Raw genomic sequence first — 25,405 nt, forward strand, 5'->3', positions numbered from 1 at the left:
TATTGACGGGACAACGTAAGATACTGTGAAGTTGTTTTAGTTGCTTTTTCTATTTATTTTAAAAAAATTATATATTTGACTATGGTCAAATCTTGACATGTCTATGTATATGGATTTAAGCATGTATATGTAAACAAATGTAGTTACAAGGGGTAGAGCCAGATAAGCTCAGGCTTCTTTTTACTCCTTTTCGAACAAATATGAGTTTATTATATTGGGTAAAATTATAATGCAGCATCATTCTTTTTTTATGTTCTATTGTATTGAGTTAGCATTTTCTGTATTCGGCTTTTTTCTTGTATTTCCTTTTTCTTTTCTTTTTTTTACTGTTCGAAATAAAACATTCTCAAGCTAAGCTAATGCTACATGCACGTCGCGCCTTTTTATTTTTGACCCGATATTGTTACATGGACGTGTTGTAGTTCTTATGCTGTACGGTCTGGGATTGTTCATTTATTGGACCAAGTTATTAGTGGAAAAAAGTACATTGCTATTGTGACATTATTTTGAATCAGGCAATCTCCTACCGTCCACTCAAAACGTCTCCAGATGTGGTTGCAAATTTGACATTTTCCTTTTAAAACGGCAAAAGCGTGTGCTTTTTTTTTTTTAGACGTTTTCTTCGCAAAACTCGTCCGCGTTTGAAATTTTAGGAGGCTTCATTACCTCCGCTGACCGGCGCCCGCCGTGTTGTCTCGCTCGGCCATAGATGGACTCCCGAGGGTGAGCGGTCGGTCACTGGATGGCAAAAGCATGCTTGTTCCATCACCATTCCCCAAAGAAGAAGATGGAACAACAACAACAGGACCCAGGAGACCAATCAGGCTCATCCTTGGACCACATAGCGTAGACATACTCGTTAGTAGCTTAGAGCTGAGCCTGCTCTGCTCTGCCACCATTGGTCATAGTCCAAAACAGCATGGGGGTCTGACTGAAACATCAAATCTTTGAAAGATTTAGAGAGAGGAAAAAACAAAGACAAATATTTTATTTGAATTTGACAGACCTGGAGAAGTTCACCCTGCGGATGGGCTGCCACCTGTCATTTGACGAAGCGGAGACCTGCTCCTGTTCCGGGATGTTCCTACTCAGTCTCCACGCCAACTACTGCACTTCGATTTTGAAAGGACTTCTTCCGGTAAGGCTTAGGTTGCGCGGTTTTCCAAAGTCCTTACGATTGGCTATGAAAAACCTGCTGAACCTTTGACTTCAGCAAAGCGAGTCTTGATGCGCTCAGTTCTGTTGCTCTGGTCCTACTTCCCTAACTTGTCGGTTCAGCTCTACCGGTGCTCCGTTTCTAGCGCTCGGTCCCGTAGCTCCTGTTTCGCCTCCCGGTTCCGGTATTCTCATTTAACTCGGTGGCAGTCTGATTCTACCTCCCTCCCGAGCGTAGCGGTCTAGTTCTACCTCTTCCCAACTCCGGTGGTCTGGTTCTACATATTAGAAGCGGTGGTTTGCTTCTGCCGCTTTTTCACCAAGTTCCGGTTCTAACCTTTCTGTCTCGGTGGTCTACTTCTAGCTCTCAGTCCCGGTGGTTCGATTCTACCCGGCTCTCCTGGAGGTTCGGGTCTTCCTCTCTGGCCCGGCGGTCTCGTTGCGTCTCCTAATCCGGCTCTACCGCTCTGCTCTAATCTTATATCGTAGGACAAAATAAGCTAGTAGGCGCAGTGCGAAAAAGAAGATGGCGAGAACTACAAAGTCCAAGTAGAGCTTGGCGTCCACCATGTCTAACTCCTTGAGAATGGCGTCCGACTTCTGAAAATGACAGGTTTCTTGAGGATTACAGTGAAGGTCCTCTCGATGAAGACCGTAGATGGACAGGATCACGCCCTCAAAACCGTACCTGAAGGACACCTGGACTCAATCTGTGCATCCTCACAAGGAGAGCCGTCTGGACCAGGTGGCTACACAACGGACCGCTTGACGGTCAATGTACGGGCACATAAACAGGTGGACCAACAACAGAGGGGTCGTCGACTAACGTTCCCACCTATCGAGTGAATCGTTTCTTGGATTTGCTCATGTTTTGGGCTCATGTCCGCGCCCAGAATTGAGGGGGACATGCTGAACCCGCCTGCTTTCCCCAACAACAAAAAAAGCCAGCCTAGCTAACCCTAATCCCCGGCGTGGCGTACCTGACGTATGAGACGTAGGACATCCACTGGAGGTACCAGGGAATTGTGTCGAAGCTCACAAAGAAGCCAGAAAACAGTAGAACCGGAATGGCCGTCACCGGACCCACAAACGTCGCTACCTGCACCGAGTGGAGATCAGAATCTTATTTATTTATTTCAGGACATCTTTCTGAGCAGCTGAAAAATTGATTCTGAAAGTGCTTCTTTGTTGCCCTCAGCAACACTTACTTTGAAAGTACTTCCTGACCTGAGGACCAAGTAGTGTCAAAGCATGTCCTGAACAGCAGACATGCATTTCTACGACCTGTAGTGGCTCCTATTTTGAAAGTAAGACTGAAACGCTTTGTTTGTAATGACATGACAAGCTCTCATTATACAAACAACTTTTATTTTGAAACTACGCCTTTCGAAGTGACTCTCATTTTGAAAGTACCTGCAAGGAAGCGGAGGCTGCGCCGATCAGGAGTCCCAGACTCTGAGCCACCAGTGAGGTCATGACCCCCAGCGACAGGAAGAGGAAGTAGCGAGTGGCGTCGGCAGGCTGAGACGTCATCCAGTACACGATACTGCAGTACAACGCCGGGAATACGACCTGCGATACACACCCCAAGGATTCACATCAACCCACGTGCCAGTACGAGCATCGCGAGTATCGGAACGGTACGTGCGACGCTGCTGCCTTGAGTTTTTGGACTGAAACAAGTGTCGCTCCGCTGGTGCCTTCATTGCTCCTTTTGATATGGAAGAAAATTTGCTTCCAATCCTCGCGTGTGTTCATTGGAAATCAAAGAATAGACACTCCCCTCTCACCACGTTTGGCTCTGGCATTTTCCATCTTTGTGGAAAACAAAATGGATGCGCCGTATTTGATTGACACATTTTGAGATCGGGGGGCGTTAAGACACCAGCGTGAGCACGGTACCGATTCCGGATCCGTACGAATAGGAGTAGTGGTACAAGGAACACAAGGGGCCCACTTCACCTGGAAGGGAACGTCGGCCATGGTCTTGGCCAAGTAAAAGGCTTTTAGGCTGTACCAGTAGTTGAGATGTTCCCTCAGGAAGACACCCATCTCCAGGGGAACTAAGGCAAGAACATGAACGCGTCATCGTCCTCGGAACACGCCGGCGCGGCGGCAACTGACTGACAGGTGAGCACAGTGGGCATGAGGGCGGCGAACATCAGGAACAGCATGGAGAAGAAGAGGAAGCCCGAGTTGCTGAGGACCTTCTTGGCCTCATTGCCGATGCCGAGGTAGAGGAGGCCGATCAGGAGCCCGATGCCCAGGTGGGATGACATCCGCAAGTGCGTCAGCACCTGGGAGCCGGAGCTGGTGAGGCACAACACGCAAGCGAGCGGTACCGCCGCACGTACGTGCGCTCCTCTCACCGAGTCCCTGAGGATGCTGAGGAAGGTCCTCCGGAACAGGATGGTGAACTGGACCAGGCAGCTCGCCGAGAAGCTGTGACAGCCTTCGGATGACCACTCCTGATTGACGGCCAGCAATTAGCGGACAGACCAATGAAGCCAGCGCATCTGTTTCTCACCTCGTCGGCTCGCCGCCATACGAGCGAGCGGAGTTGAAGGTCCTCTGTTACGTCTCCTTCTGACCAGGTGCCCCGCGCCGCTCGGACCAGACTGCCCGTGTGGTCCCCGTACTCCCCCGACGCCACCTCCATCACTGAGGCATGTCAGCATTGTATAGTATAAGCTGTTATTATTTGTTCACCTGGGAAAGTAAAGATACAAGTATTGCAGGTAGCGATCTGCGTGTCGCCATCACTATCAGGACCGCTAGAAACACAGGTAGCGGGACGAGCCAAATACAAAAATGGGGGGGGGGGGGGGGGTTCACATCCAACCCGTTTTGAAACCGACAAAGTGTTCTCAATTGTGCGGCCTGGAAAAAGTCCAGGAATTCATCGATTGACCTTTTCCGACATTCCGTATTTGCTATCCGGTTAAGTACCAAAGTCGGCGGGGTTGTGGTACGTGGGGCAGTTGAGTCCGAGGTCTCCGAGGTACGGAACCAGAGCCGAGACACTTCCTCGGTAGATGCACTGTCCGTGACTTAGCACATAGAGCTGCAACGCGCGCACACACGCGCGCACACACACATTTATATCCGGGTTGGTGATGTAATAGTGACCTGATGACATCATTGTAGCACCCACCTTGTCAAAGAGTTCAAACAGTTTGGCGCTGGGTTGGTGGATTGTGCAAATGACCGTACGGCCGCCGCGTGCCAGAGCCTTCAACAGAGACACCACCTGAAAGCACGAAGAACTGTCCAGACCGCTGGCACGCACGCACACACGCACACGCACGCACGCACACACACGCACACGCACACGCACACGCACACGCACGCACGCACACACACACACACACACACACACACACACACACACACACACACACACACACACACACACGCACACACACGCACACACACACGCACACACACGCACACACACATGACCAATTCATTACATGTGGGGAATTTGATGATTGTTCCAGTGTATGAAGAGTTACCTTGGAAAAGAGACTACCTCACTTACTTTCCTGAATACTTCAATGTCAAAAACATATCAAATCAATCACTAAGTTGAAAAACATCGGCAGCCTTGGGCACGAACTGACGCCAGAGTCCAGTAAGTGAGTCCGTCCGGCACCTTGGGCATGAACTGACGCCAGAGTCCGGTCAGTGAGTCCGTCCGGCGCCTTGGGCATGAACTGACGCCAGAGTCCAGTCAGTGAGTCCGTCCGGCGTGTGCGTATACGAAACGTACCTGGTGGGTTCGTCAAAGAACATGACAGGTGGGTTGTTGACCAGCTCCAGAGCGATGGCCAATCTTTTCCTCTGCCCACCCGACAGCTTGGAGGTCCTGGTGGAGCCGCAGTCCAGTAAACCCAAAGCCATCAGCATCTCGCACACCTGACGCAGCACAATAGAAGCTCCGGCAACGTGTGTCTTGGCCAGGAGGGAAAATCCGGGCAAAACAGGCCGCTCACCTTCTCCTTGCGAACGTCTTTCTTCTCCTGAAGCTTCAGGTTGGCCGACACCTGCGCGAGCGACACAGACGGAAAGGGTGAGCCGACTGCCGGTGGTGAGCGCGCCGCACGTACCATCATGGCTTCCTGCACGGTCAAGTGCGGCAACAGCATGTCGTCCTGCATGATGTATGTAACAGGAAACTTTACGGAAGGATCGCAGGTCTCGAGGATGGCCGTTGATCAGGATTTCACCCTTCATTCCGGTCTCCCTGTCACCCAAAAGGCAAACGTGCTGAGCCCAGCCGAGCCGGCCTGCGAGCGCGGAGAGTCGCCCACCCAGATCTGCTACGACAAGCGTCAAGATTGGAGCGCACAAGACCTAACCCTAACCCTCTGGCACAACCACAGCAAAATAAGCAGCAACTGTCATTCTACTTTGCAGTGCAAAGGACTCACTCGCTTGCTCGCTCGCTCACTCGTTCGCTCACTTACTCACTCGCTCGCTCGTTCGCTCGCTCGCTCACGCTTCTATTCTTCTGTTGCACGCAAGGTAGCATTGTTTTCATTTGCAAACCCGCCCTAATTTGCCACGGACCATTTGACGCAAAGTCTAAAGCCACGCAATGCACGTATTCCCCGGTGGAGAAGGCTTCAGATTCCTCCACCCGGCTCTGATCTAGGAGACAAAGGCTTTGGCCTGGCCTGACCTGTAGCCCGCCAGGATGTTCATGAGAGTGGACTTGCCGGCCCCCGAGGGCCCCATGACGGCCACCAGGTCTCCGCTGGTGAACTTTCCAGAGATCCCTCTCAGCAAAGTCTTGTTACCTGAGAAGACGGCAAACCCCAGACAAAGACCGTTCATTTACTTTTCTTCACTGAGCAGCAGATAGCAGTACTGTTCTAATTTTACTCATGAGCAGGTTGTAATCTGGACTTGCTATTTGCGACCGCAGATTAGCAGATGGCACGCACAAAGTACAGGTGATGTTTTGGTAAACATTTGTGAAATCCAAAACCAAGTTGGTGCCTCAAAATGTCCTTTCCATCTCATCATTTGAAGTTCTAGTTTCAAACAAAAACATTTCAATCTCTTCTCAAACAGTTGAAGTGCCTTTGAATCTTCTTCTCATCTACTGGCAAAGAGGCAACAATTTTCATACTCTCCGACCGGCCCTAAGGCGCTTTGAAGACGACTTTTGCCCGTGCTCCTTACCGGCATTCCTCCACCAGGGTCCTTCACGGACCGAGTACTCTAAGTCTCTGAAGCGGATGTTGACGGCCGGCCTCCGCGGCAATGACCGAAACCTCTGAGCTTCCGTCAGACCCACGTCGGCCATCCGAGGACGTCCATGCCACGGCGGCGGAAGGTACACCGCGCGGTCAGTCGCCTGCTCCGCGTAGGGGTCGACCGAGACGAATAGGGACGGTGGTTCCAGCAGCAGGTCCGGAGGCCCGTTTGTGTTCTGAGGTGCGCGCGCGCGCACGCACGCACGCACACACACAAAATTGAGTGAGAAGACAGCCCACATGTACATTTTCACAAAATGAATGAGCAAGGGTTAGTGTTTTTTGTTTTTGTTTGTTTTTTGTCCGTCTGGTAATTTCGGACTCTCGCCGGCAAACGTCTGTGGTCGAGTACAATTTTTGCCCATTTTATGCCTTCAGTCCGAGTCGTGCATTTGCTGCACTGTCAAGCAGACGCTTTTCAATCAAGGAGCTTAAAATAGGATTTTTTTTTCTTTATAATCTGATGCATCAATAAATTGAGAAATCAGAATGAAACTCATCGCAGCGCTAATTGCGGTAGACGTTGTCCAAATTGCGTGTCGAGCGACGGCTCCTACCATGATGACGGCGTTGGTGACAGCCGGATTGTGAGCCGACCAGAAGGCCGCCAAGCAGGCCATCCCGACGGCCGGCGGCTGACGAGTGACTCCAGGCCCCGCCCACAGCCAATCCTCTCTAAGGCTCGTGGGCGGAGCGTTACTCAGCGGCGTAGGGCAAGATCGGGTCAAAAGTCAGTCAGTCAGCCTGCCGTGAGCAAACTGGAGGAGGAAAAGCCCTGGCTCTCTCCACAAGTGCCTAAATGTGGCAATTCAGACAATGGGTGAAAAGGTACAATCTTTCCTGTGCGTCGCTACTATTGGCAGAAACTCAGGAACGTCAAGTCCTTATCTGTCGACAGAAACTCGGGAACGTCAAGTCCTTATCTGGAGGCCAGGCGGACGCCCTCAGGTTCTCGGTTTAAAAGAGGATCTCAAATTGCTTGAAATATCACTTTGTGCCATTTGGTTCAACACAAGCCGCCTCACGCTACAAACTACCCCGACAAGTCTTTGTTGGTAAGGCTGTCAAAAGTGTGAATCACAGAAAAGCACGTCAACGACAGGAAAGGGGCTTTCAAACAAAACTCCCCCACTGAGCGATCACAAAGGAGACACTTTTATTTGCTTTTCTTGTCGGCGGCTAGCGCGTCGTGAAGCGCCGACACGCACTTTTCAAAGCGGTCCATGGCCAGCGTTCCGTTGCCGTCGAAGAAGGACGCCACCGACGAGGTCATATGGCTCTCCAACCACATCTTGCGCTCGCCGTCCGTAAAGGCCACTCGCAGTGTGTACTGGTCGTCGAACCTGCCGGCGGGAGAGCGCACGCGTGCGGACGGCCGTCAGCCCGGCCCCCGAGCCGACACGCTCCCAGCACGCTATTGGAGAAATTGACGATAAAGCAGACTTTGACTTACCGCTTGAGCGAGGACGCCAGCTGCCACACGCGGTCCGGATCCATCCCGGCCGGGTCCTTCTGGAGGGCCACCAGGAAAATGTTCTTCTCCTTGTAGGACGTGTACAGCGTCAGGATGCCCATCATGATGAAGTAGGTGAGGGCTGCCGTCAAGGAGCACGTTAGCGACTGAACCCGATGTTTCCACCGGGGCCGAGCGATTGATTCCTAGCTTGCTTATCTCGCATCCGTAGCTTGCTGACGGGGGGGGGTGAGATCCGGGTGTTGTTTCCCGTCTTTACCAGCTACGAGAAAAAACCACCTGACGTGCGATTCTTGTGGCACGGATGAACATAGTTCAGAAATGAGGTGGGGGGGTAACAGTTGCCTCGCGTGAGAAAAGACCACGCATCGCAGTGCGAAGGATATGAGACCACGCAGCAGGCCAGGACGGGTCTGGACTCGGGGAAGGGGCGCAGGTAGTCCCACACCAGGGCCACCATGGCAAAGACACATGAGACCGTACAGATGACCAGACGGCCGTCCACCAGACCAAAGTTCTCCTCGTAGCCATACTTCTCCAGCAGCACCTGCGCGCGACCGGCACAATTTGAGCGTACCCCAAACTTCTCTTGACAAGAAACATGTTGGACGCTAGCCTCGTTTTTCACTCGGTATGAGACTTGTTTAATAGCATTTACTGTTTGGATGCAAGTCATCTATTCTTCCAACCATCTTGGTTTTCGCAGAGCGCATTTTGACTCCACTTATTTGAGTAGGTATGCCCAATGGTACTTTTCCACAAGATACTTTGGCTTTTTTTGTCCGTATAACGCATTTTCATCTACAGGTTTCTGATCTATTTCGAGAGCCGCAGAAAGCGTCTCATTGAATGACATCAAACCAAAGGTACAGGGCTCCATCAGTGGACCTGAGTCTAAGTAGACAATTAGTAGTAGACACCCACCTGCTTAGCTGCATCATCCAGAGAGTTCTTGACCGCGGCGCCGTCCCATTTGTCGATCTTCACTGGCTTTTCGTCGATTCTCCACTGAAACAATGCACCTAGACGTCATTACACCCACATCTCTTTGATAGTATTGTGTCATTTTTGGGCATTTGTGTGTGTGTGTGTGTGTGTGTTGGGGGGTCTCGAATCACGATGGGAATATCTGTCAAAACAATACAAAACGTGACAATTTAATCTTCTCCTGAAATGTTTAACGCCTAGCTGTAACTGATGAATAATCTGTTGATAACGTCTTTAATGAATGAGACATGGGATTTTTATGTCCATCCCTTTGTGTAAAAAAAAAAAAAATGACTGTAAAGAAAACACTTTGTCATGACTTAATGGAGGTACAGAAACTGAAAAATATTTCCTGTTGAGTGGCTGAAATCAGAGTGTTTTGATCATTTCGGGCCTATCGATTGTTGTAAGTGATTAATCGGAAAAAAGTGTTAATTTGACAAGAGGGCTTCATCTTTTGCCTCTGAACCTTCCTTTTTGAAGGCTTTGCGATGCCCCCCTAAACGTTATATGCAAGGTCCCTCTAGCGAGTTTTTAGCTAAAGTCGATTTGAGGTGAAAGTTGTCGTTGCTGGATTAGTAGCCACCTCACGTCTTAGTCTATTTTGGCTGTCGTTTCCCTCGTCGCTTTGATTTGATTCTAGAGCTGTGTAGTACACTTTCAAGTTTGACATTACAGCGTGCCGAAGAAGTAGTACACTTTCGACTTTGCCATTACAGCGTGGAGAGTGTTATTAAGTACACTTTCGACTTTGCCATTACAGCGTGGAGAGTGTTATTATCATACCCATCCCGGCTGGACTAGATGGTCCTGTCTTGTCCAACCACAGGAAACGGGCCTTCTCCATCGAACCATTTGTCGTCAATGGTGCCCCTGAGTAATCATCAAATCCTAGGCCATTCATATGCGTGCACGCACGTACAAACTAACAGACACAAAGGCGCCCAACCCCTGTCCCACAACATGTAACTTCATGATGGCCGTGAGCAGGCAGACATTGAAGTCCACCGGGCCTCAAGTAACAGTCATGCACATCCCATGTCGTACAATGCATTCCCGCTTGTCCTCATTCATCCTTCCATCATCCTGTCTTAATCTCGCTTGCTACCACGCCCTCAGCACCCACCTGGAGCGGGTACGACTCCACTCGGCGCGCAGCCACAACAAGGCACGCAAGAGGGGGCCCGGCCTTTCCATACTGATTCATCCCAGCCTGGCCAGTACTGGGACGATCAATGCCGTTGTCCCCCACCCGCGCCAACCCAGCAAATAGCTACCCGCAGAGTCCAGACCCCCGCACCTCCATCAGTCCTAACATGTACACATAGCAGTTGCTCCCTCTTCAAGAGAAAAGCCCAAAAGGCCGCCGCGGTTCAAAAGGAGTCATTCGAGGAGCCTTCATTCAGCGTTAGCATGTTAGCTCATGTGGCCGCCCGCAGGCAGGCAGGCAGGCAGGCAGGCAGGCAGGCAGGCACATATTTGCCTCTCAAACAACCATTGTTGCCAATTTTGCTCTGGGCGGGACGACACGATCAAGAATTGTCCTGAAAACAAAATACATTCAAGACATGAGCGCACAAACTCACTTTCTCTAAAAGACCACTCTTTCCATTGCGCGCAGCTGCCATTTTGTCTTCCGCCCCAAACAACGCTGACCTGGCTGTGCTTCTTCCTTCTTCTTTTTCTTTGTGGCAACCTAATGGAGCAATACCGCCACCTACTGTTCTAGAGTATGATCAAGGCCTAATTCTATATTTTTACCCCGTCACTGACCTGGCTGGTTCCGATTGGTCGGAACATAACCACGAACGTGAGACGTCATGAAGCCACGACGCGGTAAACCGGGAACCTTTTATTCGTATGAAGTAAATCTGTTCATAAATCTTGTAACATACGAATGCTTACGCATGTTTTTGTTTTTTTCTTTCTTTCACAAATTGTTGTGTATTTCTAGGCGGGTTCGCTGCAGTATCCCTAACCTGCAGTAACCTCACGATGACATTTGGACAAAATCAAAGTCAACTGCTCGTTTCTTCCAATTGAGAGCACATCCCTCGCGACATTTCTCTTGGGACATGGCCTTGATGGTCAGACGTCAACATTGACGTTAATTCGAAACTGTTTCCAGTCACTTGTATTGTTGCCAGTTTGAGCGGCGCCATTGATGTCAGTTTGTTTGTCTGTTTGTTTTTAACCTGCATTTGCTTGATGAGCACAAATATGAAACGCTGTTGCTTGCTCAGGTTTTTTTTAATTAGACTTTTTTTTGGTATAAAGTTGTCTTGCTCATTCGTACAAAATGTCACAGTTTGATTTGGCACGCCAAACCCTCTGCTACATCAAGCCAAACACAGCTCCTCTAGAAAATGTACAGTATCGTGACAATCAAACTTTAGGAGAGTAGGGAAATTGACGCTCAGAGGAAAGGTAGAGTGCGCTCCGCTCCGCTCCCATTGGTTTGCCAACCGTTTCACCAGTCGGATGGAGCCTCGTGCACGCTGGCCCTCCCTCCGCTTAATTATGTTGCACACTGAGTCAGAGGGAATTTCCAAACACATCCATACATTATCATCATCATCATTTCCTCATAGAAAATACATTAAAGCTGGCTTGTGTCAAGAATAGGAGCCCTTCAGCTGAGGAGGTGAACTCATTGGAACAAAAAAACGAATTCACAATGTGCAGGAAATGAGAGTATACTGGAAAAAAAGAAACATCAAATGAATGTGTGTGTGTGTGTGTGTGTGTGTGTGTGTGTGTGTGTTTGTTTCCACCACATCTAACATTTTAACTTTGATTCATGAAAGAAAAAACAACAACAATCAGCGCAACCTGGGACTTTCCACTTTATGCAAGGACATTTCTTCAGGTGAAGTAAACCTTATTTATAAATTGCGCTTCGGTGTGAGCGCAGTAGTTGGAGCGTAGGCGCGAGTAGGGGTGTGTATGGCCGTTTGTCAACGTGTGCCCCGCCATGGGCTGGCGACCGCTTCGTGGCCACCCTGGTGAGGGAGGATAAGATGATGAATGAATGAAATCATTGGCTCGCTTCACCTTAGTAAATGAGTTTACGTGAAGTTCAAATTTGGGGGTTCTACTAAATGTATTTCCATGAATCACAGCTAAAATATTTGGCGTCGAGGAAGTTTGAAATACTGCACTACTGTGGCGTAGCTGCTCGACTCCTCCTCGGCCCCAACCGGATCGCCGTACATCCTTCATTGACAAAGACTGTTTTGGTTTTTTCTTTTTGCCGTGACAGCGGCGCCCTCAAAGTACATCACGGCATCAGCTAACGCTGCTGGTTGATACGGCGCGAGCGTCGCAGGCCGAGCCTCCTGTGGCTGTGATTGGCCATCCAGGAGCGTAGGAAATACTTGTCCTCCGGAGGGGCGCTCTCCCGCTCAAACTGTCTTTGCAGCTTGAGGGCGAAAGCCCGGTCCTTCTTCTCCTGGCAGACTCGAGGGGCGGCGGCAGCGGTGTCCTGGTGTTTGGTCTTCCTGCTCCGCTTGGAGGCAGCCGTTTCCTCGCGGGGGGGGCTCAACGAGCCCTTTGCCGCCAGCTTGCACGACTGGAAACTTGAGCCGCGGGCGTACGGGGAGAAGGAATGTCTGCGTCCAAAAAAGGCCCCGACGCCGGCCCCCGACTCCAGTTCAGCATCGCCGCCGCACGAGGGCACGTCGCCGCAGTAGCGGAGGGCGGGCACGCGGATCTTGAGGGAGCGGGTGTCCGGGCCGAGAGGATCGAAGAGGAGCTTCCGCTTGTTGTTGGAAGGCGGCGGCGGCGGCGGTACGGTGCCGCCGGCCTCCGGCATGTCCGTGACGGGGCTGGTCAACGTCCCCTTGGAGTCCACCTTAAAGCTCTGGCGGTCCAGCTCGATCTGCCGCCAGCGCTGCAGCACGGCGGGGCTGGCCTCGTAGCTGGTGGGCTTGTGCAGGCGCCACGTCAGGTTCCGGGGCGTGGACTTGACCACTGCGGGCTCCAGCAGGCGGCCGTCCGCCAGCCGTTTGGGCGGCGTGCAGGGGGAGCACACGATGGGCTTAAAATGGTTGAGCTCTTCCGAGATGCTGTCGTTGCTCTCCGGGCTGACTGAGCGCTCGGGTGGCACGGCCGGCGCAGCTGCACCGCCGCGCCGGGCAGGCCGCCGGTCGGGGCCGCCGACGGGCGCCGAGGCCGACCGACTGTTCTCTGACGACAGGAGGATTCCCGCCGTGAAGCTGTGAGCCGCCTGCAACGGCAGCGTCGCAGAGTTACAGTACATCGCACCGCCGGGTGACACGTGGACTCGGACGGCGTGACATGTGGACTGAGACGGCGTTAAGGTCACGAGGCAAATAAAATGTCACCTGACATTCGCGGCAGGAAGCCAGATCTTGAGCGGAATCCGATGGCACTTGGGGGCGAGCGAGCCGTACTGCGTCGGCGTCCCCCTTGGTTTTCCCCCAGGCGTTGTCGCCAGCTTCCGTGCAGCTGCGACTCCTCTGCACGCCACTGAGGAAGACGGACAGAGGTATGAGGTCCAGGCGGCGAGCGTGGCCGGGCGTGAAAGAGCGAGCACCTGGCGATGCCCGACAAAGTCCGGCTCCTTCTCACAAAGGCCGAGAACCTCCTGATGCGCCTGGACACGGGCTCCTCGTTCTCCGAGTCAGACAGGACGCCCTGCAAGGTGGACAAGAGCAGTCTCTTGGAAGCAACGCTCAAAAGTGGAAGACGTCGGCTCATTCTGAAATCTCATTCTGCTTCAGCGGCGAGGACTTACCGAATCTTGGCCGCAATGGGGCGAGCTGCTCTCTTCCTTGCGGAGGCCGCTCCTCTTCACGTCTTCCCGCTCCTCGCACGTAGACAGCTCCATCAAAAGGAAAACAATGACGCTTACGCACCCCTTTGCAACGTACGCGGCGCAGCAGGAAAAAAAAAAAAAAGAACTGCCACGGGTCTCACCGGACTTTGGCTCGGGCTCACCTTGCGCATCAGGTTGGGACCTGAAGACGAGCCCTCTGTTGACTTGTGCACGGCGCTCGGACACACAAACACGTCTGAACGTGCACGAGCAAAAAACACAGAAGAAGACTTGAGTGGCTTGAAATGGCTTCCCGCTCTGCATTGTAGCCAAAGGCAGAAGCCCATCTCAGTTGGTTCCTCACATTGACTCTGAGCGTCTCGTCATGGCAGATGACGCCGCGCACGGGACAAAGGAGCTCATCGGTACTTGACCCGGCCCGGCCGGGTCGGGACCATTACACCGATGCGCAAAAATCCAATTTGATCTGTGCTTATGTCTTTTTTTATTTATTTAACGTTGTCATGCTCCGTAAGCAAAGTGCGCATCCACAAGCGACAAAGACATAAGAAAAAGACTGCAAAAGGTAGAAGAATTTGTAAATGAGACGCAGCAAAGTCCAAATCCGGCTTTGCATCAAAATCCAATGGCTGCATGACGCTTGGATAACTTGCTTGATATTTGTTGACCATATCAGCGGGCCGCATTCCGGTCAATTCAATCAAGCACACAAAGCTCGACACTATAGAGAGAGTGTCTCGGGAGAAGTTGTCAAGCAACTTGTCAAGCAACTTGTCAACACGGTCAGAGGGAGTTGGAATCAAGAGTGAAAGTACTCCGCCTACTCAAGCGCTTTGGGTCCCATCAAGTCCCAACAAGTCCCGTCAAGTTCAACCGAGATCAACATGGCTGAAGAGCACGCGAGTCAAGTTGTCAATGTGGAAAGTGGAGCAAAAAGACGTCTAACGCTCACCTGATGGCCGCGCGCGGGCGTCCGCCGCCGCCGCCGCCGCGTCCCTGTCCGCCGCTCCGCCGCCTTGCCGCTCGGCCTCTGTGCTCCGGCGCCACCGGGCCGAGCAGGAGCGGCGACCGGGTTCGCTGCTGCGGTGGATTGCCGACGCGGTTCTGAGTACAGGAGAAGCTCGGGCCGCCGCCGGATCCGGCGCCGCCGTGTGCGCCGCCGCAGAAGCAGCAGCCTTTCCGGAGCGTCGGCCAGTCACCGCGGCCGCCATCTTCCCCAGTGACTGCTGTTGAGCGTTCGAGTTCAAAACAAACCCCGCCCTTCCACTAACGCTCGAAAATACGCGTGTGCGTGAGCTTTTGTCTTCAAACTCCTCCACGCCCGTCTTGATTTCAATCTTTTATTTAAAATCATTTGTGTCGTATTTTCAATACTTAAATGATCATATCGTCTCCTTTTTGTCTTGTAAAAGTTAGCTTTTCAATAAAGTTTGGTTGAAAAAAAAATCGACTAAAATACAATGGTACCTTCTTGTCAAGACATTTTTTGTTGACAAGAATATGCCCGAGAGAGCCATCGCATTCATATTAGATTTGTGACTTATAATAGCTGGCACTTTTTCCTCCCGTCTCGGTCGGCGGTTGCCATTTTGCGTCGCTCGAAAATGACAGCAGTGCCTCGGGCTCAGCTTGTAAGCGTCACATCGCCACACTTCCAAAATAGCCGAGCCGAGCTGTCATTGATCATGACTGTGACGTCATTTTCAAAGAACTAGTTGAAGAATGGCTCATGTGGCAATCAGGAAATTTAGGGAATACATATCAAATCAAAAGAAATGAAGTACAACATTTCACTTGTTACTTGGCATTTGTCTCCTCTTTGTAGAACGTTGCCCTCACCTAATATGTTTTGACCCCCCCAATCATTGAAGTGGCAAAAAGCAGATGACAAAAGAATCACATTGATAAGCACTGCTGCATTTTCAGCCTTCTAAAAATTGCTGCTATCATCATCATCACACGCGTCAACAACCAACATTGTTTCTAATGTCTCTTTCCATCGTGGCACCCAATCTCGCTCGTCTGGCAGGAGGAACAGCGATGGCCAAAGTATCCCGGCCAACGTCTCCGCCACGCCAAAGAGGCCTACTCTAACGACTGCACAACGTCCCAAATGTCCTCAGAAAAGTCTTCAGCAGCTCCCCAGCGGCTCGGCCACTTTGTCTGAGGTCTTCATCACTGTGTCCGGCGGCGGCGCCGAGGGGCGAAGTTTACGCTGCCGAGGCTCACCGCACTCGTCACTCATCCGCACGGGAATGATGGTCCTCCCCAGAGCCTGCGCCAAAGGCCACATCAGAAACAAAAGGCCACCCTCCCTCCACGGCAAGCGCCCTCCCTACCTGGTTCTCGGCCAGCGCCATCTTGGCCATGTAGTGCTCCCTCTTCATCTTGAGCTCCACCTCCTCGGGGATGTCGGGAACCATCAGGTCGATCAGGCGGCCGATGAGGAAAACCACGTGCTGGGGAATGGAGCAAACGGGGCTGCGACCAAATAGCTACGGGTACACATCGTTCAAATATCGCCGGCGACGCTACTCGATTTGGTGCTAGCCTTGCTGGCCACGCGCCAGCGACGCTAACGATGGCCACGAAGAGACACTGACCTCAAAGATGATCACGAAGCCGAGTCGGACGGCGAGCAGGTGAAAATATTCGGGCAGGTATTGGCCATTTTCGTCCCTGAAGCCGCGATACCTAAAGATGAGCTTTGTGTCAGGCAGGCAGGCAGGCAGGCAGGCAGGCAGGCAGGCAGGCAGGCAGGCAGGCAGGCAGGCAGGCAGGCAGGCAGGCAGGCAGGCAGGCAGGCAGGCAGGCAGGCAGGCAGGCAGGCAGGCAGGCACGCAGACAGGCAGGCAGCCAGGCAGCCAGGCAGGCAGCCACGCAGACAGGCAGGCACCCACGCAGACAGGCAGGCAGCCAGGCACGCAGACAGGCAGCCAGGCAGCCAGTCGCTGTCGCATTTTGGAACCTTTTCTGACCGGCTTCCTTGCAATTGGAAGTGTTTTGCTACTTTGAAAAAAAGGAGGCCAGTTCTTGTCGACGGTAGCAAATATCTCAATATAGAAGTGAGGAAGACAGCTTGACAGCTTGAAGGTCAAAGGGCACCTTCCTTGTCTTCTTCTGTGTTTTTGTCCAACCTCCTCAATGACTGCTAACCTGGGTGGCCATCTGGCGTGCTTTTGTCTCTCCCCTTACCTGCAGGCCAAGGTGTGCTCACGCGGCGGCGACGTGGCCAGGGTGAAGTTGATGAAGCCGCTGAGGTCGGGCTCTCGGGTGTAGCGGTAGTACAGGCGAGGCAGGAAGGACGAGGTGAACGCGATCAGGAAGGCCTGCCGAGCAAAGGTCCAGCGTGGATGCGGAGCCACGTCGGCGGCTCACCGGGTCCGGACGGGTCCTACGTTGCTGAGGACGGCCGTGTACGCGATGAACTGCAGGATGTCCAACCAAATGCCAATGTCCTGCGCCCGCTCCACCACCGGTCGTCGATATTCCGTCACAAACTTCTGCGCGTCCAGACGGATTTCCACCCAGTTGTTGATGAGAGCAAAGAGAGGAGCCAGAGGGCACGCCGCCACAAAGATGGTGATGAAACCAAACTGAATGACTGAAAAGAAGGAGAAATACCGGACACATAGCGGAGGAACTCAGAGGCGTCAAACAGTTCGCAACCTTTGCTCGCCGGCTCGGGCCGCTCGGCCGGGATCCCGGCCGCTCGGCTGGACTCCGCTTGCTCGGCTGGACTCCGGCTGCTTGCCCGGTGAGCCGGCCAATGTGCCGCTTTGTTTTGCCCACTCACCCATCTCCAGGTACTCGCTAAAGAGCCCCTCGCTGAGCAGGAGCTGGTAGTCCACCTCCCAGGGACAGAGGCCCCGCTCTTCTCCGTCCTGCTCTTCAGGCTCCTTGGCGCTTCTCTTCCTCTTCTGCCACCACGCCCTCAACTTCCTGGCGGGCACATAAAGCAGGCACATAAAGGCTCCAACCACAGGGAAACGAGGAGGCGCCGGCCGGTGGTGCCGGTCAAAGAGCGGCTTGTTGTTGTTGCTGGCACCGGGTTCCGGCTGTGCTTACGGGAAGACAAACTCCTGGATGTTGTTGATGAGCTGCTTTCCCACCATGATGACGAGCAGCTCCTGGGCCAACTCGATGAGGCAGCCGCCAGCGCCGCACTGTCGTCACAAGCAAACGCAAGCCGGACGGACTGTAAGTTTCGGCGGCGGAAAGGCGGAGCCGCACCAGGCCGGAGCGCCACTCACATCTTCGTTGCGAACGCCAAACAGCGTGATGTACCCTCCCGGGTGGCCGACGAATCTACACGCAAGGCGCACAAGCAAAGTCAGGGCGCCAGCAGGCAAAAGCAAGCGGAATGACTTGCTTGCTGGCTGGCTGGCTGGCTGGCTCACAGACCTGCCTTTGAAGAATGCGATGTACACCGGAGACGAGTAGAAGTTGACAAACTGGAACACGAACACTTTGAGGATGAACATGTCTTCATATTTGGTCTGAGTGCGATGCATCTCTGACAACACACACACACATCACATCATCTGTATCATTCGTTTGCTCTTATGTCCTTGAAGACCTTTCTTGTTGCCCCCACATGCGGCAATGGCATTGTTGCCGGATTGCTTGCTTTCTCGGCTTCTGGCTCACCTACGCGCGTCCCCCTTCTTGAAAGAAACCTTTCGGCAAAATATCTTCGAGGAGCAACAGAGGTTGACAACAGAGGTTGACAACAGAGGTTGACAGCAGAGGTTGACAGCAGAGGTTGACGGCAGAGGTTGACGGCAGAGGTTCACGACAGAGGTTCACGGCAGAGGTTCACGGCAGAGGTTCACGGCAGAGGTTCACGACAGAGGTTCACGACAGAGGTTCACGACAGAGGTTCACGACAGAGGTTCACGACAGAGGTTCACGACAGAGGTTCACGACAGAGGTTCACGACAGAGGTTGACTCAATGAGCGACGGACTCACCCCATCTGGTGAGGATGTGGGCCAGGGAGATGTAAACACGAGACAAGATCAGGATGACCAGCAGGTTCAACACGGATCCCGTCAGACTGGCAATCCTGGCGGCCTGAAAGCAGACGGCCTGGGTGTTTGACAAAACAAAATCGGGAAGTTCCGACAAGCGTCCAGCTCCTTTCCCATGGCAAAAAAACCCGCAATGAAGCCAAACGCAGGAGGAAAAGTCCCTTTGGGAGCTCCAAGTTTAAGAGACATCGGATTGATGGTATTGCCATTTTGATCAGTGCTGGTTATAGCACTGCAAGCGCAAGCTGTTCATTTCAGCTGGAGGCATTTTGGGCCCCCGATGAGCTCAACTCGGGTTCGACTCAGTCGCTTTGCTCACGGAGAAAATGAAGAAGCTGAGCTTGGACTTGGAGATGACGATACTCAGGATGGAGCGATACAGGATGATGGCGATGAGGAACATCAGGACCACCAGCACCTGTGAGCGGCGGCGGTGGCAAACTTTAGCGACTGAGCCCAAGTTGCTTTTTCCCCTCAGAGCCTCACCATGACCACGATGATCATGCAGCCTGTCAGCACTCGGTTGAAACGCTTCTTCTTGGGGAAGTACGGTTCTTCTGCACCCGTCAGAGGATTCCTCACCGTCAGGGGCGCCATGGCCGTGAACTCGGGCCGCGGTCGCTCCTGTCAAAGAGACGCCGAGCTTTCTCAACGACGGGCGGGTGGCGTCGGCCCGCTCGCGGGAGATGCGCCGGGCTATTTTCCAGTTTGGTCACGTGACCTTCTGGATGTGGGCACGCAGGTGTACCTCTATGTCTTGGAAATCAGTGCAGTCCCAGCGGTGGGACAGAGATGAACATGTTCTCTTCCAGTACTCCAAAAAGGTGACGGCCCACAAGGACATGAAGATGCTGAGAAACACCGTTCCTCCATTGTCAAAAAGAATCCCCGCCTACAGGCAGACCGTCAGAAACTCAGTCCCCTCCCATCAGACAGACAAGTGATGTGATATGCAGAACCTTGAAGGTAACGCAGATGCTGGAGTAGTTCCAGTAGGAGCAAATGTTACAGATGGGACACATCACGAAGCTGCCGCCGCTGTTGCACAACTCCTTCCTACAAGCCACACAAACACACACACACTCAAGTGAGCAGATTGTATGGAGCGGAGTGACGACAAGGATGCCCGCCGCGAAGGCGTCGCCGGTTGTACGCACGCTGGAACATCCGTGGTCATCAGCCAAAAACCCGTCAGGAAGACCAAAGTCCCGACAAGCGAGGCTGGCACCAACCAACCCGTGTAGAATCCTGAAGACCACGGAAACCTCCACTCAGTGATCAGTAGCCACGGATGGCGGCCGGTAGCCGTGAAAATACGTCGTCCATCAGTTTACACACAACAGAGAAACAATGGTGCTTTTTGGAATTACCCAGCCAGGCAAAGTAAAGTGCTATCTTCTCTCCAAAGTACTCCCTGATGTGGTCCAGAGGTTGGTAGCGAGCCCAGCGGGACCACTGAGCCCAGTACCCGTAGAGGATTTGCCTGAGACTCAGAGACTCGACAGGCGCCCCCGGGCTTTTGGGCAGCTGGAATCCACCCTGGAGGAGGAAAGAGCCAAGACAGCTTTTAGAAAAGGCTTTCTGGCTTTCCGCCGGTACCGGCCGGGGCGAGCCCACCTCGTGGAGCGGATACGCCGAGGTGAAGACTTGCTCGCTCAGCAGACGGTCTATTCCCACCTCGTTTCTGGACACGGAGCCGTAAGGAGTTCGGGCCAAGATCTCGTAAAGCTACGGGACGCAAGATGGGCCGGTGCGAAGTCGGCAAGTCAGAAAGCCAAAGGTGTCCACCCGCCGCCGGTGAGAAAAATGCGCCAGCTGATAAACAAAGTTGACTTGCCAACGGACAACCCGGTCCCGCCCCCACCCCCGTTTGTTTGGCTGAAAAGAAAGGCCTCAACTTTGCATCTGGTACAAGGCCAGCGTGCGTATGCGAGTATGTTTGCCAAGGAGGCGGAGTCCCGTCCCGTCCCGTCCCATCCCATCCGCCCGCTGACTGAAACATCCTGAAGTCAGCCGGTCAGTAAGCAGGGTTGTCTCACGTGAAGGAAAAGAAGACAAAGACTCACCACTTGATGTCTTTGGGTTGTCTTGAAGAAGTTTTCTCTGTCCTCACTGCCCAGAAACCTGAAAGACACGGGCACACGTGCAAATAAAACGGGGACGTGTGACGGCCGCCCACCCGCCTTCACGACCCTCGATGTCTCCCAACCTCTCCAGCTTGTTGCTCCTGAACTGGCAGGTGTAGAAGTCGGGCGGTGTATTGGGGACGTCCTGCGCCAGCGGGTTGGGGAGCGCCAGGTACTGAAGCACACTAGCCGACCAGTTGACGTAGCAAGCGTTGACCACCTGTAGGACGGTGACGCGTCACAAGACACCACGCGTCCGTCCGTCTGTCTGGCAGCCCATCTGCGCTCACCTGCAGGGGGACACGCAAACTGATTTCTTCGGCGTAGTAGCAGAGGACACTCCAGGGGGCGCTCAGCAGGACAAAACGGATCCTGGACTTTGTCTGGACCACATCCCTCTGGAGACAAGAAACGGAATGCCATCAGCGGGTGACGCCTCCGCCGCCGCCAGCATTTCACTTGCGTCTTTGGGTTCACCTCCTCTATCATGAGTCCCGAGAATCTCAGATTTTTCAGAAAGCTTTCTCTCCATTTGCCGTGAGCAGAGTCGACAACCTTGCTGTCCTCCACGTTGGTGCCGTGAGGCTCCTCCCAGGCCAGAACAAAATCTGCCCGATGAGCACACAGCAATGATGATGGATGGATGCATTTATGGATGGATGCATGCATGGCTGGCTTTGCAAGGCTTTTCTTTTCCCTGCTGTCATCCATCCATCCATCCATCCATCCATCCATCCATCCATCCATCCATCCATCCATCCATCCTGCATTCTTGCACGCCTCTCACTTATGGTCTCTTCAAACACGGAGCAAGTCACACCTGTTTGCTAAGCTAATATTGACGGTAGCGCTTCTTTGACTCACCCACGCGAGTCCTTCCATCGCTAAACGTGTTCTTGTCCCGCGGCGGTGGCACGGCTGCATTCTGGAAAGCATACAGAGTCAGGAGTCGCGACAATTTGGCCGTCTCGTTCCAGGTCAAATTGTTTTTGTTGTCGGCTTTCCGCTCGTACAGAGGCCATTGTTCTTAACGAGCTGCGGAAGGAAGATGACAGGGCCAATGTTTTGCAGCGCCCCCGCCCCCCCCCCCCCTCCAAACCCCAATGGCCCAGCTAGATGCTTAAGACTCGAGCAAGAGATCAGGAGGGATGTGAAAAGTTACCGTGGCGATGCTCCCGTAGCTGATGTCCGACTTGTTTTCCACGGTGATCAGAGTGTTCATTTCCTGGTCCCCTCGCATCTTCATCCTCCTGAAACAGTAGAACGACTTCCCATTTACGTCCTAATGTCTACGTGGCCGTAGCAATATTGAGTCCAATCATGTTTATTTCTCAAATTCTCTCTGTCATCATGTCTTTAGGTCTGACTGTAAATGATGCAGTGAATCCTCAGTGGTGCAACGAACGCAGCGTAACAAAGCTACAAATAATGGCGTGTGTGTGTGCGCAAAACAAAGGTGCTGCAAAGTGTCAAAGTGGCCACAAAGGTGTCAAAGGAATGAGAGAAGCGGTTGGACTGTCGGCTGGCTTTCGCTCCGAGAGCACCCACCTTGGGGAGGTGGTGACCGGGATGCGGAAGCGCAATTTTGGCCACCCAAACTTCTTTGTGTCCTCAAGCGTAGGCAGATGGGCCGCTTGGGGGCGCGGCGGATCCTTTCGCCAGTCAGTCTTAACTGTCCGTCTTGTGACGTGGACTCACGCAAGTGCTTAAGTGAGGGCCGTCCGCAACTGCTTGGCCCTCGCCGGCCAAACTTGGCCCTCGCCGGCCAAACTTGGCCCTCGCCGGCCAAACTTGGCCCTCGCCGGCCAAACTTCGGCCCTTGCCTGCCAAACTTCGGCCCTTGCCTGCCAAACTTCGGCCTTACCGGCCAGCTGCGTAGGGAACTTTCCTGTTTGTCACAAGTCGCTGGATCACAACAACCTGGTCATCGACAGCACGCCAGGTATACTCACCTGTGAGCCAGGCCTCCCTCAAGTCTTCACCTTCCCAAGTCTGGAGGTGTCTGTCCGTCTGAAATATTCCAGTCAGCAGCTGTTAAATTTTTACACCTCTGCACAACGATCTACGCAGATGTATTGGGTGCGGGGGCGATGAACCCGCGTGTCCATTTTCTGATTGGCCCTGTAGAATGGCCCCACCCAGTCAGGGAAAGCGTGAATGTCGCCCTCTACTGGTTTGACTTGGATAACCTACAGTATGAAACTAAAACTTAACTGAGGGCTGAACTTAACTGAATTCTTGCGGTATGTGTGAGTTGACAAAAAACACGAGAATCCATCTTGTCCCGAGCCCACTGATTTTACCGAGAGAAATACTTTCATGAAAAACCATGATGCTTCCAATTAGCTAGAGTCAAAAGCTAGATTTCGATCTCAAAGCCAGACCGGTCTAGTGTAAAAACACAACTGGTATTCTACAAAACGAGTAGTTTGAACCTAGTTCTTGAACATAATCGTGAAAGTGACACATTAAAATGATCGACTTCAACATGAAGGTTTTAACTTTAGTTCGGAAGTTTTTTTTACCAGAAACGATGCATTTTTTTCAAAGGTAAGTGTAGCATCAACGCTCCAAAAATCTGTATAAATGTACTTAAATCCCGCTTGAAAATAATTTAAAAGCATTAAATAGAATCGAAAGTGTGTTTCTCCACCCACAAAAAACGTCACAAATTCAATGTAACACGAGCGCATGATACATAACCTCCGTCCACGAGGTACGCTCGTGCACCTAAAGCGAAGAAGAAGAAGAATAAGGAGAAGAAGAAGAAAGACGACGGGTGCCCGTGAGGCCTTTGATGCGTGTCGTTTGACATTTGTAGGTAGGGAGTGCCATTAATTCCATTTGATTTAGTCTTTATCGTTTTCGTTCTGAACTTCCTACTTATAATGCAATAGCCTTAAAGTGAATATATACGGGTCGCAGTTGTTAGCTCTTCAAGTGGCTGGTCGCACATTTGCCGGGCAAGGCGTCACGCTTGTTTTTGTGTCAACAGGGGGCAGTGTTGTTTCGCCTTTAGTATGACTTCATTTGCAGTATTGGACAAAACTCGTCCTACTTGAAATCGGTTTCATTTGGAAGATTTGGCCAACAAATACAAGCGAATATATCAACTAACTTACAGAGAAGCGCTTCCCCTGTTTGTCAAAATGAATATAAACAGGTGGATTTTGCCAGTTTAATTCATAGAATTCAAATCAAACGAAACAATCGTAACAGTGAACTTACGTGCGTTTTGAATTGTGCTTTTCCAGCGATGGGGACGCAGGGGCCCCGTCCTCTGGTGGAGGTGGTCCGCCTGGGCCTGCTGCCCTACCGTGAGGCTCTACGGGTCCAAAAGGCGTACATCAAGCGGTGCCAGGCGGGCACCGGCGCCTTCCACGCGCTGCTGCTGTGCCAGCACCCGCCCGTCTACACCACCGGCATCCGGCATAAGGGGCGCCCTTCTGCCGAGCTGGAGCACCTGCGTCTGCTGGGGGCGGAAGTCCACAACACCGACCGAGGAGGTCTGATCACCTTCCACGGCCCCGGACAGCTGCTCTGCTACCCGGTCCTGCACCTGGCCGCCTTCAAGAAGGTCCGTCCGTTCGAAATGAGCGTTCCCAGGGGCGCTGCGAGAACGCCCGATGACGCTTAAAGTCTTCTTGCGCAGAGCGTCCGCTGGTACGTGTCCCGGCTGGAAAAGACGGCCATTTCGGCCTGCGCGAGCTTGGGCGTGGAGGCATCCGTGGCTCCTCACACCGGCGTTTGGGTCGGAGACAACAAGATCTGCGCTATCGGTACGTCCGCCTTTCCGAGTCTGCCGCCCGCCCCGCCGTTGACTTGCCCGCTACCGTTTTAGGCATCCGCTGCTCTCGCTACGTGACGTCGCACGGCCTGGCGCTCAACTGCGACACCGACTTGACGTGGTTCAGTCACATTGTCCCATGTGGCCTGGAGGGGAAGGGCGTGACCTCGCTGAGCGCCGAACTGCGGCGGCGCCTGACCGTGGAGGAGGCCGTCCCGCACGTGCTGCGCGCCTTTGCCCGCGACTTTGGCTGCCAGCTGCTGGACGGCGGCTGAAGCGACACACTGGAAAAGATCGACGCCGGTCCAAATCCAAGTCCATCTGGAGCAGGGCTGTGAAATGGATTTTGAGAGAAACTGAGCCGGGCCAACAACGAGCTGATTGCCTCGTCCGGATAAATTTCTACGCATGTACAAAATGTTGTGTGTATTGTTGCAGTTTGGAAAGTAAAAATTGCTACGCATGTACAATATGTTGTGTATATTGTTGCAGTTTGGAAAATAGAAATTGCTACGCATGTACAATATGATGTGTATTGTTGCAGTTAGGAAAAGAAAAATTAAAGAGCAAAATCATAAGAGGTCATTGAAGTTATCCAAAACAAAGAAAAAATGATCAACTAAGCGTTAATCATAAGAGGTCCTTGAAGTTATCCAAAACAAAGAAAGAAAAAATGATCAACTAAGCGTTCATGTTGCACACCAACTGCCAACGCGTTTGAGCCGTTCCTCGTCAGGACTCCCAAACCTAAAGAAACGCATCAATAATGCGATAGGATG

At 52.6% G+C, this 25,405-nt stretch overlaps 5 protein-coding genes and 1 long non-coding RNA gene across 15 annotated transcripts; 2 read left to right on the forward strand and 4 right to left on the reverse strand.

Moving 5' to 3' along the window:
• Positions 1-1,607: 1,607 nt before the first annotated feature.
• Positions 1,608-7,561, reverse strand: abcg1 (ATP-binding cassette, sub-family G (WHITE), member 1). Its single transcript, XM_085915794.1, is given in 16 exon segments — positions 1,608-1,843; positions 2,136-2,254; positions 2,569-2,727; positions 3,118-3,218; positions 3,284-3,452; positions 3,525-3,623; positions 3,683-3,816; positions 4,105-4,219; positions 4,310-4,433; positions 4,928-5,073; positions 5,151-5,201; positions 5,265-5,321; positions 5,323-5,401; positions 5,840-5,957; positions 6,346-6,595; positions 6,977-7,561. Coding segments are annotated over 16 exon segments (2,013 nt in total). The 5' UTR covers positions 7,040-7,561; the 3' UTR covers positions 1,608-1,614.
• spcs2 (signal peptidase complex subunit 2) lies at positions 7,552-10,605 on the reverse strand. Of its 2 annotated transcripts, XM_085915807.1 has the most exons (6): positions 10,467-10,584; positions 9,667-9,753; positions 8,818-8,901; positions 8,280-8,440; positions 7,873-8,007; positions 7,552-7,762 (listed from the first exon to the last, which is right to left on the reverse strand). In XM_085915807.1, the coding sequence occupies exons 2-6, from the start codon at positions 9,733-9,735 to the stop codon at positions 7,576-7,578; spliced, it is 636 nt and encodes a 211-aa protein (XP_085771933.1). In that variant the 5' UTR covers positions 9,736-9,753; positions 10,467-10,584; the 3' UTR covers positions 7,552-7,575. The 2 variants fall into 2 exon arrangements, with proteins under 2 accessions (XP_085771933.1, XP_085771934.1); XM_085915808.1 differs by lacking the exon at positions 9,667-9,753 and having other exon boundaries at positions 10,467-10,605.
• Positions 10,574-11,601, forward strand: LOC147053876 (uncharacterized). Of its 2 annotated transcripts, none has more exons than XR_015066631.1 (2): positions 10,574-10,745; positions 10,835-11,601. It is a non-coding gene; the product is annotated as an uncharacterized LOC147053876 (long non-coding RNA). The 2 variants fall into 2 exon arrangements; XR_015066630.1 differs by having other exon boundaries at positions 10,603-10,716.
• On the reverse strand, positions 11,112-15,120 carry rnf169 (ring finger protein 169). Of its 2 annotated transcripts, none has more exons than XM_085915798.1 (6): positions 14,634-15,120; positions 13,843-13,916; positions 13,640-13,723; positions 13,439-13,539; positions 13,227-13,371; positions 11,112-13,108 (listed from the first exon to the last, which is right to left on the reverse strand). In XM_085915798.1, the coding sequence occupies exons 1-6, from the start codon at positions 14,890-14,892 to the stop codon at positions 12,173-12,175; spliced, it is 1,599 nt and encodes a 532-aa protein (XP_085771924.1). In that variant the 5' UTR covers positions 14,893-15,120; the 3' UTR covers positions 11,112-12,172. The 2 variants fall into 2 exon arrangements, with proteins under 2 accessions (XP_085771924.1, XP_085771923.1); XM_085915797.1 differs by having other exon boundaries at positions 13,640-13,726.
• Positions 15,121-15,268: 148 nt separating this feature from the next.
• ano7 (anoctamin 7) lies at positions 15,269-23,554 on the reverse strand. Of its 5 annotated transcripts, none has more exons than XM_085915788.1 (25): positions 22,792-23,554; positions 22,388-22,710; positions 22,002-22,089; positions 21,704-21,764; positions 21,317-21,447; positions 21,130-21,237; positions 20,923-21,059; positions 20,780-20,837; positions 20,331-20,441; positions 20,084-20,252; positions 19,871-19,961; positions 19,673-19,769; positions 19,462-19,605; positions 19,200-19,337; positions 19,033-19,131; positions 18,654-18,756; positions 18,086-18,197; positions 17,935-17,989; positions 17,750-17,847; positions 17,478-17,623; positions 17,080-17,285; positions 16,877-17,010; positions 16,285-16,375; positions 16,021-16,140; positions 15,269-15,956 (listed from the first exon to the last, which is right to left on the reverse strand). In XM_085915788.1, exons 3-25 carry the CDS (start codon positions 22,083-22,085, stop codon positions 15,813-15,815), a joined length of 2,637 nt encoding a protein of 878 aa, XP_085771914.1. In that variant the 5' UTR covers positions 22,086-22,089; positions 22,388-22,710; positions 22,792-23,554; the 3' UTR covers positions 15,269-15,812. The 5 variants fall into 5 exon arrangements, with proteins under 5 accessions (XP_085771914.1, XP_085771915.1, XP_085771913.1 ...); XM_085915789.1 differs by having other exon boundaries at positions 22,388-22,722; XM_085915787.1 differs by having other exon boundaries at positions 22,388-22,727.
• On the forward strand, positions 23,011-25,268 carry lipt2 (lipoyl(octanoyl) transferase 2). 3 transcript variants are annotated; one of them, XM_085915802.1, is made up of 4 exons: positions 23,011-23,656; positions 24,094-24,416; positions 24,492-24,618; positions 24,681-25,267. In XM_085915802.1, the coding sequence occupies exons 2-4, from the start codon at positions 24,096-24,098 to the stop codon at positions 24,899-24,901; spliced, it is 669 nt and encodes a 222-aa protein (XP_085771928.1). In that variant the 5' UTR covers positions 23,011-23,656; positions 24,094-24,095; the 3' UTR covers positions 24,902-25,267. The 3 variants fall into 3 exon arrangements, with proteins under 3 accessions (XP_085771928.1, XP_085771927.1, XP_085771929.1); XM_085915801.1 differs by having other exon boundaries at positions 23,014-23,660; positions 24,681-25,266; XM_085915803.1 differs by lacking the exon at positions 23,011-23,656 and adding an exon at positions 23,676-24,002 and having other exon boundaries at positions 24,681-25,268.
• The last annotated feature ends 137 nt before the right edge of the window (positions 25,269-25,405 follow it).

Source organism: Syngnathus leptorhynchus, chromosome 7 (genome assembly GCF_054491065.1).
Source record: "Syngnathus leptorhynchus isolate UIUO chromosome 7, UIUO_Slep, whole genome shotgun sequence".
NCBI lineage: Eukaryota > Metazoa > Chordata > Actinopteri > Syngnathiformes > Syngnathidae > Syngnathus > Syngnathus leptorhynchus.